We start from the raw sequence: 12,500 nt of genomic DNA, 5'->3' as shown, positions 1-12,500 counted from the left end.
GGGAATTGAGGCTACATTGCTCCCCACCTTCCTCCTTTATAATGGGTATTGAGGCTACACTGCTCTCTACCTTCCTCCTTTATAATGGGTATTGAGGCTACACTGCTCTCTACCTTCCTCCTTTATAATGGGTATTGAGGCTACACTGCTCTCCACCTTCCTCCTTTATAATGGGTATTGAGGCTACACTGCTCTCTACCTTCCTCCTTTATAATGGGTATTGAGGCTACACTGCTCTCTACCTTCCTCCTTTATAATGGGTATTGAGGCTACACTGCTCCCTACCTTTCTCCTTTATAATGGGTATTGAGGCTACACTGCTCTCCACCTTCCTCCTTATAATGGGTATTGAGGCTACACTGCTCTCTACCTTCCTCCTTTATAATGGGTATTGAGGCTACATTGCTCTCCACCTTCCTCCTTTATAATGGGTATTGAGGCTACACTGCTCTCTACCTTCCTCCTTATAATGGGTATTGAGGCTACACTGCTCTCTACCTTCCTCCTTTATAATGGGTATTGAGGCTACATTGCTCTCCACCTTCCTCCTTTATAATGGGTATTGAGGCTACATTGCTCTCTACCTTCCTCCTTTATAATGGGTATTGAGGCTACACTGCTCTCTACCTTCCTCCTTTATAATAGGTATTGAGGCTACACTGCCCTCTACCTTCCTCCTTTATAATGGATATGGGTATTGAGGCTACACTGCTCTCTACCTTCCTCCTTTATAATGGGTATTGAGGCTACACTGCTCTCCACCTTCCTCCTTTATAATGGGTATTGAGGCTACACTGCTCTCCACCTTCCTCCTTTATAATGGGTATTGAGGCTACACTGCTCTCCACCTTCCTCCTTTATAATGGGTATTGAGGCTACACTGCTCTCTACCTTCCTCCTTTATAATGGGTATTGAGGCTACACTGCTCTCCACCTTCCTCCTTTATAATGGGTATTGAGGCTACATTGCTCTCTACCTTCCTCCTTTATAATGGGTATTGAGGCTACACTGCTCTCCACCTTCCTCCTTTATAATGGGTATTGAGGCTACATTGCTCTCCACCTTCCTCCTTTATAATGGGTATTGAGGCTACACTGCTCTTCACCTTCCTCCTTTATAATGGGCATTGAGGCTACACTGCTCTCTACCTTCCTCCTTTATGATGGGTATTGAGGCTACACTGCTCTCAACCTTCATCCTTTATAATGGGTATTGAGGCTACACTGCTCTCTACCTTCCTCCTTTATAATGGGTATTGAGGCTACACTGTTCTCTACCTTCATCGCGCAGAAGCCGGGAGCCAGTTGCATTACTCGGACGGAAGAGCTTAGTATGATCGTCACCCGCTACTAACTGTGTGTGGTATGGAACTGACCAATGGCGTAGTTCGGTCAACGTAGTCATTTAGTTACGTGTAACTGTCAAAAAAGTTAGAACCAAGCAATGCAACTGGCTCCTGACAGGTTACTAACAGTCAACATCAGTATGGGAAGAAAGAAAGTAAGACAAAAAGATGGAAAAAAAAGAAAAGAAAAAAAGATTAAGCAACAACCGTTGATGATACACATCCAATATAACTGTCTATCCAAAATGCTTGAACTGGTCACTGAAAATCAGCTGCAAAAAAAAACATTTACGAAGAGTAAGAAAACTAACGCCTGCAATTCTATTCTGCGCAATATTTGCCAACACGTATGAATTTTAGTGTTTTAGGGTGTGTAGCGGGGGGAAAAAAGCAAAAACAGCATGAACATATTTGTGCACTCATCCAAACAGAATAGTAAATATACATGACGCACATAGAGAGAGCAGCCCATAACTTTTTATCTTTTTTTTTCTGTGTACTCTGACTTAATCAAGATTTTGCGCCTTATAACTATTATTAGTAGTATTAGTAGTAATATATTTTATACATTTATCTATCTTTTCTTCTTCTTTCTCAAGGCCTGACTAAGCGTTGGGTTACGCTGCTGGTCAGGCATCTGCTTGGCAGATGTGGTGTAGCGTATATGGATTTGACCGAGCGCAGTGACGCCTCCTTGAGCTACTGAGACTGATACTGTAATACTGTACAGAAACGATTTACCGTAAGGTAAACAATGAGACTGCACTGACAAACAAATGCATGTTAATAGAAAAAGCAAAAAAGAAGAAAGAAAGAAAAAAACACAGAAAAAAGAAGAAGAAGAAAAAAAAGAAGTTGATGTGTGTATTTCACACATATAAGCTAGTAGTTACACGCTCTTCTTCATGTGATAATTACAGTTTTCTCTGTGAAGATGATAATTTTCCAACACGGCAAACCTTTCCACTGTTATCTCATCAAATAAACAAATAATTGTCAATTACTCAGATAAGATCACATTTTATGCGGTATTCACTGAAAATTCAATAAACTGCCTTGACTGACTTTTACGCTATGAGTTGGGTTACGCTGCTGGTCAGGCATCTGCTTGGCAGATGTGGTGTAGCGTATATGGATTTGTCCGAACGCAGTGATGCCTCCTTGAGCTACTGATACTGATACTGATATGGGCGAGAATCGTAAGGATAAATTAAAAATTTTGGGAAGGTTTGTCTTTTCTTTCGTGCTGCTCACTCGGGCGAGGAATTACTTCCCTTCTCACAACGGAGCGTTCGATGTATGGGTTGTTTCCCTTCGCTCAGCAAGCTCCGGTCGACATGGCCATTTAATTTCAAATGATATTTTACATGAAATTTTATTGAATTTTTACTTTATCTTTTTGTCAAAAATTGTCCCAATCGCACTGGACCTGAAAAGACCGTCCGCAGCATCACGGTCACTGTCGTTCATGTCCGAAGGAATAAAGTCGGACACACACACACACACACACACACGTACACACGCACACACACACACACACACACACACACACACACACACACACACACACACACACACAGACACGCGCGCGTACACACACACACACACACACACACACACACACACACACACACACACTCGCACGCACGCACGCACGCACACACGCACAAACACACACACACACACGCACGCACGCACGCACACACACACACACACACACACACACACACACACGCACGCACGCACACACACACACACACAAACACAGACACGCGCGCGTACACACACACACACACACGCACGCACACACACACACACACACACACACACACACACACACAACACCTCAACCTCCATCCCAATCCAGATTGTTTAATTCTCTCTAAAAGAAAAAAAAAAAGAAAAAAACAGAACAGAATAAAACCAAAAATAAGTAATCAAGACACCCCTACCACCATCCCCACCCCCTATCTTCCTTGGAACATCAACCGAACTCTCCCCATGGACAGGACAGCCACCTCCCACCCCCCACCCCACCCCACCCCACCCCACTCCACCCCTGCTCCCGTCCATGTCTCATAGGTCGTGGAACGCAAGGATTTCACATTAGAAAAAAAAAAAGTTCGAAAATAAAGTCGAATTTCATTCAATTAGATGAAATTTAGATAAAACCAGACATCTTCTCTGACATCTTCCGCTGTCCGCCTGAATACGTCATTTCCCGTCACGTGGTGTTAGAGCAGTGCGGTGATATATATAAACTGTCCCGCGCTATTCATCCCAATCGGTCCTGTCATTTCAAGAGGGTGGTCGAAGCCGAACGCGAAACATCACGATTTTTCATCAATCAAATCAAATCAAATCAAATTAGTTCAGGACAGTTCAAATCCTTCTAACAACACAACGAATTCCAGCGCCTATGAACTAACCAAACCCAAAACCCAAACGGCCCAATATTGCACAATGCAACAAAACAACCTCACTGGTGGTGGACAACAACAAAAAGTGACTTTTAACTCTCTCCATACGAACGGCGAAAGAGACGACGTTAACAGCGGTTTCACGCCAATTACCATCATCAAAATATTGCAAGCGGAAGGCTCTTATACTGAAGAGGTGAATGTTGACAAAGAATACCACAATTCTGACGACGGAAGCTAAAGGTTGGGTCATTCAGACACCCACTGGACATCTAAAGGGTCTGTGTAGAGGAGAAGCGAGGACTGGTCGTACTGAGTGAGTTAATTTTAAAAAAATTTCCCTCGACCGATGTATCATCATTCTCAAGCGTCTGACTGGCTGCTTTGAGCCTTCATGCTCTTGCAGAGCTTGGCGACGTGTACGTAGAGCACGTTGAGGTCCATGAGGAAGATGCCCCCAAAGATGCAGATGAGGAAGCCCACACCAAAGAAGCCGATGCCCTGGGCGCTGGGGCGGGAGTCCTCCACGCTGATCTTCTTGCGGCGTGTGCTGGACGTGTTCTGGGGGTTCACCTGCAGCTCCTGGGAAAGACGTTAAGTTATCTGACTATCTATCTATCTGTCTATCTATCTATCTATCTATCTATCCACACACACACACACACACACACACACACACACACACACATATATATATATATATATATATATACAGAGAGAGAGAGAGAGAGAGAGAGAGAGAGAGAGAGTTGATTTTAGAACTGTGAATTTCCGATTTTCTGCCCGAACTGAAGGTTTCAGACTGCGATAGATAGATAGATAAAATAGATACATAGATAGGCAGGCTGGTTGGTAGATAGATATAGATAGATAGTTAGGTAGATAGGCAGGTTGGTTGATTGGTAGATAGATAGATAGATAGATAGATAATATAAGTATTGATAGGTAGATTGATAAATGCATACATACATACATAGATGATATAAGTAGATGGTAACATTTACAAAGTACGTCCGAATAATTCATGCATAAGAGAAATCTTCAAAATGACATTTTACGTGGGGGGGGGGAGGGGGGGGGGTGCGTGGGGTTTTGGTGTAGATGATGTCTGTGTCTGTGTGTCTGTGTGTGTCTCTGTCTGTCTGTGTGCCTCTGTCTGTGTGTCTGTGTTTTCTTCACCCCCATAGTCCATGCATGTGTACAGTAAGTTTTAGGAATATAAAGAGAAAGGACGGATAGTGTGCATGATAGACGTACCAGCTACATCTTTATTATTGTGTTTCCCCTGTCTTTGGTAATTTTTTTTTCAAAAATATATATATATATATATATATATATATACATACACACACACACACACATATATATATATATATATATATATGTGTGTGTGTGTGTGTGTGTGTGTGTGTGTGTGTGTGTGTAATCAAAAATAGATAGATAGATAGATAGATAAATAGATAGATAGATAGATAGATAGAAAACGAATAAAGATGAAGATGATTAAACAAATATATAAATAAACAAACACTGGATGCAAATAAGGACTTGGAAAGAGAAATGAAAGAAATGATTGAAAAAAGAAATGAAAAAAATGGAGAAGCATGTTAGAATAAAGTAGCCTAAACCACCTAGACAAAGAAACTTACCAACTTTTTAAATTCTTTTTTAATCATCTATATATCATCATTTTTCTAACTGACCAACAATCTAATGAATCGAAATCAGATATAACAGCCGGTCAATCAATCAATCAATCAATCAATCAGTCAGCCAGTCCTCGTATCCACCTCACTCTCAAAGAGTCCAGTTAATAACTCAATGGGCATCCTTGTGTGGTTGAGTAAGTGAGGAATCATCGACAGATCAATCATTGGTGTTAAGTTCGTTTTCCAAAATCGCAGCCATCATGTCGGTCTAGTCTTGATCATGTACCTACCCCCCCGCAAAAAAAAAAATTATGGTCCCCTATGCACCCATCCATTCACCTAACCTCCTTTCCGTGTATCTGTCTGTTTGTCTGTCTGTCCGTCCTGTTGGTCTGTCCGTTCATCCGCCCTTAAATACACGACGCTTTTTTTCTCTTTCCTTTTTTTTTTTTTTTTACACCAAGCAAAGAGATTTCTTTCATTTATATTGGGCCTGCATTGAAGGGGTGTTTAATCATTACGTCATAAGTGTTACGTCGTTCCTGTATTGACGTCACGTCATGGTTTAGATGTTTATCGGGTTGTGGTGAAGGCTTATCGTGTTTTGTGTGTGTGTGTGTGTGTGTGTGGATACATCTTATTTTTACTTCAAAACAATCATTTATTCAGTTTATCATATTGAAATTAATCGTCGTTAACCTTCGAGTGAGCGTGAATCTAGTTCGAACGTGTTGGATGTTCTTCTGTTTAATTTGTCAGCTTTATATATATAATTATTTTTTATATAAACGTTTGACAGTGTCACCTTGACGATTTTATCCACCTTCTCCTCGATAGTCATCACCAAGGTCTCCGCTTCCAGAATAATGGGAGGCTGGTCACACTCACAGTAACACACTGAGTTGTCCCACTCTGTAACAGAGGTAACACTCAATGTAACACGTGCACACCATACCCTCAGATAGCATGCAAACGTTTTAAAAACGTTTCAATTTGGTTCACTTGGTTTTAAGTGGTTTACTGGTACTAGGTAAGTGTATTTAAAACGGTTTTTGTTTTAAATGTTCGCATGCGCTCTGGGACACTTTACACTACCACACAGTTTTATTATCTTAACTTCGTGCAGCTTTGACGACAACGACTGACAATGAGGACAATGACGACGACGACGACGACGACGATGATGATGATGATGATGATAAGGGAAAGGAGAAGAAGGATGAGGAGTAGTGTGGTGGTGGTGGTGGTTGTGACAAAAGGCGCTGATGGTGATGAGGGTGATCAAACTATGACAACGATGACGACGATGATGATGATGATGATGACGACGATGATGATGATAAGGAAGAGAAGGAGGAGTGTGGTGGTGGATGTGGCGGTGGTGGCTGTGACAAAAGGCGTTGATGATGATGAGGGTGATCAAACTATGACAACGATGACGACGACGACAATGACAACGATGACGACGATGATGATGGTGATGATGATGACGACGACGATGATGATAAGAAAGAGGAGGATAAGAAGGAGTGTGGTTGTGGTGGTGGTTGTGATAAAAGGCGTTGATGATGATGAGGGTGATCAAACTATGACAACGATGACGACGACGACGATGACAACGATGATGATGTTGATGACGACGACGACGACGACGATGGCAATGAAGAAGGAGAAGGAGAGGGGGAGGAGTGTGGTGGTGGTTGTGGTGAAAGGCGTTAATAGTGATGAGAGTGATCAAACTATGACAACGATGACGAGGACGACGATGATGATGATGACGACGATGATGATAAGGAAGAGGAGGATAAGGAGGAGTGTGGTTGTGGTGGTGGGTGTGACAAAAGGCGTTGATAGTGATGAGAGTGATCAAACTGACTATGATGACGACAACGACAACGACGACGACGACGACGATGATGATGATGATAAGGAAGAGGAGAAAGAGAAGGAGGAGGAGTAGTGGTGGTTGTGATAAAAGGCGTTGACAGTGATGATGATGACGATGATGATGATGATGATGATCAAACTGACAAATGACAACGACGACGACAGCGACAACGACAACGACAACGACAGTGGCGACGGTGACAGTGACCTGGTTGTGCGCACGGACTCACCGTCGGCGGTGGTGATGGTGCAGTTCTCGTCCTTGGCTGTGGCGCTTCTGTCTGTGGTAGCGGCTTCCAGGGTCGTCACCCATCCTGTTGCTCACAGGAACGAATGAACGAATGAATGAATGAATGACTAACTATCACTGACTGACTGACTGACTAACTAACTAACTAAATGGACAGATAAACAGATAAGTAGCATTTTGGAAAAAAAACAAAAACAAAAACAAAAACACACACACACACACACACACACACACACACTAAAAGAACCAACTAACTAACTAGACAGATAAACAGATAAGTAATATAATTTTTTTTTTTTAAACACAAAAAAACAAACTAACTAACTAACGAACTAGACAGATAAACAGATAAGTAATTAAGTAAGTGAGTAAGTAAGTAAGTAAGTAAGTAAGTAACTAGACAGATAAACAGATAAGTAAGTAACTAGACAGATAAACAGATAAGTAATATTTTTTTTAATAAAAAAACCCAACTAACAAACTAACTAGACAGACAAACAGATAAGTACTAAAATAAGTAAGTAAGTAACTAACTAACTAACTCACTAGACAGATAAACAGGTAAGTAATATTTAAGAAACAACAACATCTAAGTAACTAACTATACAGATAAACAGATAAGTAAGTAAGTGCGTAAGTAAGTGAGTGAGTAAGTGAGTGAGTAAGTAAGTAAGTAAGTAAGTGAGTAAGTAAGTAAGTGAGTGAGTGAGTAAGAAAGTAAGTGAGTGAGTGAGTGAGTGAGTGAGTGAGTGAGTGAGTAACTGAGTGAGTAAGTGAGTGAGTGAGTAAGTAAGTGAGTGAGTAAGTAAGTAAGTAAGTAAGTAAGTAAATAAGTAAGTAAGTAAGTAAGTAAGTAAGTGAGTGAGTGAGTGAGTGAGTGAGTGAGTGAGTAACTAACTAACTAACTAACTAACTAACTAGACAGATAAACAGATAAGTAAGTAATTAAGTAAGTATGTAGGTAACTAACTAACTAACAAACTAACTAACTAGACAGATAAACAAATAAGTAATTGAAAAAAAAACTATAAGAAAAAACCCCAACTAACTAACTAACTAGACAGATAAACAGATAAGTAATATAATTTTTTTAAACAAAAAACAACTAACGAACTAGAGAGATAAACAGATAAGTTAGCAAGTAAGTAAGAAACTAACTAACTAAGAAGACAGATAAACAGATAAGTAATTTAAAAGAAAAAAATAAATTAAAAAAACCCAGCTAACTGACTAACAAGCCAGATAAACAGATACGTAAGAAAGTAAGTAAGTAAGTAAGTAACTAACTGATTAAACAGATAAACAGATAAGTAAGTAAGTAAGTAAATAAGTAAGTAGCTAACTAACTAACTGACTGGCTGACTAACTAACTAACTAGACAGATAAACAGACAAGTATTTTTTTTTTAAGCTAACTAACTAACCAACGAACTAACTAACTGACCAACTAACTAACTAACGTTCTTATTAACGCTTTCATTAATGTTCTAGCTAACGTTCTAACCATCACAAACTAACGAAATAGATAAAATAGATAAGTAAACAAATAGACAACAAATAATTACACAGATTATGATTAATCTATAATCAGTAAACCAATCAATCAATTAGCCAATTAGTTAATTGATACACGATACATGGGTGAACACATGAATATAATTGCCAACGATACCAGCAAATGAGTGAATAAAGAATTAGAGAAATAAGATGCATAAGGAGTATCAAACAAAGCATCATGAATGAATGGAAAAATAGAAATAATGAGCAAAGAAGTGATTACATGATTAAGAAAACGAATGAGTGATTACATGATTAAGAAAACGAATGAGTGATTACATGATTAAGAAAACGAATGAGTGATTACATGATTAAGAAAACGAATGAACAGAACAACAACAAAAAAACAGAAACAAAAACAAACAAAAAACAACTACAACAACAACAAAAAAACGAGCAAACAACTAGCTATATAAATAAATACAAAGGTGAATGAATGAATACACGAAGAAAGAAAGAAATAAGGAAGTGAAAAAATAAATGAGTTACTTTGCAAGTGCATCAGGGAATAAACAATCGCTAAGTACATGAATGGCGAAACAAATGAATACACGGATGGATGGATGGATAGATGAATGAATGAATGAATGAATGAATGAATGGGTAGATGAACAAGTCGGTCTATGGATGGAAGAATGAATGAAAGAATGAATGAATGAATGAATCAAACGACCAAATACAGAATAAGATAAATAAGCCAATGAGTAAATGAACAAAATGACAGGTAAATAAACGAAACCATAATACGATCAATCAATAATAAATGAGTAGAAATACATAAATCCATTAATAAATGAATAGAAATACAAGCATAAACTAACTAAATGAAGAGCAAAAGAAATAAACGAATCAATGAACGAACAAACAGCTAATGATCAGATTGAACTGTCAGCAGTTTAGTGACATTGCCCCTCGGAAAGGTGAGAGGAGCGAGAGAAAGAGAAAGGGGGAGAGAGATGTTGTCAGAGACACACACAGACAGACAGACAGACAGATAAACAGAGACAGATAGACTTATCGAGATACAGAGACAGAGGCACAGAAAAATACACGGAGTCCTGGGAATGGGAGACAGAGACAGATAGATACACAGCGACAGAGACACAGAGAGACATAGAAAGTCGGGGAATGCGAGACAGAGACAGGCACAGAGAGAGACACAGACAAATAGAGAAACAGAGACACAGACACAGAGAGACACAGAGTCTGGGAACGGTTGGAGGGAGAGAAAAGAGACAGCGAGAGATGGCAAGGATACAATTTGAAACACAGGAGAGAGACAGAGAAAGAGGAACACAGAGACAGACAGACAGACAGAGACAAACAGAGACACAGACAAACAGAGACACACAAACAGAGACACAGACAGAGACAAACAGAGACACAGACAAGCAGAGACACAGACAAACAGAGACAAACAGAGACACAAACAGAGACACAGACAAACAGAGACACAGACAAACAGAGACACAGACAAACAGACAGACAGAGACCAACAGAGACACAGACAAACAGAGACACAGACAAACAGAGACACAGACAAACAGAGACACAGACAAACAGAGACACACAGAGAGAAACAGACAAACAGAGACACAGACAGACAGACAGAGACAAACAGAGACACAGACAAACAGAGACACAGACAAACAGAGACACAGACAGACAGACAGAGACAAACAGAGACACAGACAAACACAGACACACAAACAGAGACACAGACAAATAGAGACACAAACAGAGACACAGAGAGACACAGAAAGTCGGGGAATGAGAGACAGAGACAGGCACAGAGAGACAGACAAATGGAGAAACGGCGACACAGACACAGAGAGACACAGAGTCTGTGAACGGTTGGAGGGAGAGAAAAGAGACAGCGAGAGATGGCAAGGATACAATTTGAAACACAGGAGAGAGACAGAGAAAGAGGAACACAGAGACAGACAGACAGACAGAAACAGAGACACAGACAGACAGACAGAGACAAACAGAGACACAGACAAACAGAGACACAGACAAACAGAGACACACAGAGAGAAACAGACAAACAGAGACACAGACAAACAGAGACACAGACAGACAGACAGAGACAAACAGAGACACAGACAAACACAGACACACAAACAGAGACACAGACAAATAGAGACACAAACAGAGACACAGAGAGACACAGAAAGTCGGGGAATGAGAGACAGAGACAGGCACAGAGAGACAGACAAATGGAGAAACAGTGACACAGACACAGAGAGACACAGTGTCTGGGAACGGTTGGAGGGAGAGAAAAGAGACAGCGAGAGATGGCAACGATACAATTTGAAACACAGGGGAGAGACAGAGAAAGAGGAACACAGAGACAGACAGACAGACAGAGACAAACAGAGACACAGACAAACAGAGACACACAAACAGAGACACAGACAGAGACAAACAGAGACACAGACAAGCAGAGACACAGACAAACAGAGACAAACAGAGACACAAACAGAGACACAGACAAATAGAGACACAGACAGACAGACAGAGACAAACAGAGACACAGACAAACAGAGACACAGACAAACAGACAGACAGAGACCAACAGAGACACAGACAAACAGACACCCAAACAGAGACACAGACAAACAGAGACACAGACAAACACAGACACACAAACAAAGACACAGACAAACAGAGACAGAGACAAACAGAGACACACACAGAGACACAGACAAACAGAGACACAGACAAACAGAGACACACAGAGAGAAACAGACAAACAGAGACACAGACAAACAGAGACACAGACAGACAGACAGAGACCAACAGAGACACAGACAAACACAGACACACAAACAAAGACACAGACAAACAGAGACACAGACAAACAGAGACACAGACAAACAGAGACACACACAGAGACACAGACAAACAGAGACACAGACAAACAGAGACACACAGAGAGAAACAGACAAACAGAGACACAGACAAACAGAGACACAGACAGACAGACAGAGACAAACAGAGACACAGACAAACACAGACACACAAACAGAGACACAGACAAATAGAGACACAAACAGAGACACAGACAGACAGACAGAGACCAACAGAGACACAGACAAACACAGACACAGACAAACACAGACACAGACAGACAGACAGACAGACAGACAGACAGACAGAGACAAACAGAGACACAGACAAACAGAGGCACACAAAGAGACAGAGACCAACAGAGACACAGACAAACACAGACACAGACAAACACAGACACAGACAGACAGACAGAGACAAACAGAGACACAGACATACACTGAGAACTGAACCACATCTCACCTCCAGTGCAGATCTTGACATACGTCGTGGTGTCCTCCGCAGGGTGGAAATACCCCGAGGTGCCGGCAAGGTTTGCG

The 12,500-nt window shown here is 40.8% G+C and overlaps 1 protein-coding gene across 1 annotated transcript in view; it reads right to left on the bottom strand.

The window, feature by feature from the left end:
• Window positions 1-3,337: 3,337 nt before the first annotated feature.
• Window positions 3,338-12,500, bottom strand: part of LOC143301387 (uncharacterized) — a 35,404-nt gene continuing 26,241 nt past the window's right edge. The window contains exons 4-7 of the mRNA XM_076615632.1: window positions 12,424-12,500; window positions 7,533-7,616; window positions 6,221-6,327; window positions 3,338-4,348 (exon numbers count right to left, since the gene is read on the bottom strand). The exon at window positions 12,424-12,500 is cut by the window's right edge and continues 217 nt beyond it. Of these exons, the coding sequence (XP_076471747.1) occupies window positions 4,130-4,348; window positions 6,221-6,327; window positions 7,533-7,616; window positions 12,424-12,500 (487 nt within the window). The 3' untranslated portion in view covers window positions 3,338-4,129. The remainder of the gene's footprint in view (window positions 4,349-6,220; window positions 6,328-7,532; window positions 7,617-12,423) is intronic.

The sequence above is a fragment of the Babylonia areolata genome, chromosome 27 (genome assembly GCF_041734735.1).
Source record: "Babylonia areolata isolate BAREFJ2019XMU chromosome 27, ASM4173473v1, whole genome shotgun sequence".
NCBI lineage: Eukaryota > Metazoa > Mollusca > Gastropoda > Neogastropoda > Buccinidae > Babylonia > Babylonia areolata.
Note: the sequence above shows the minus strand (reverse complement) of the source record. Positions and strands in the feature narration are given on the sequence as shown.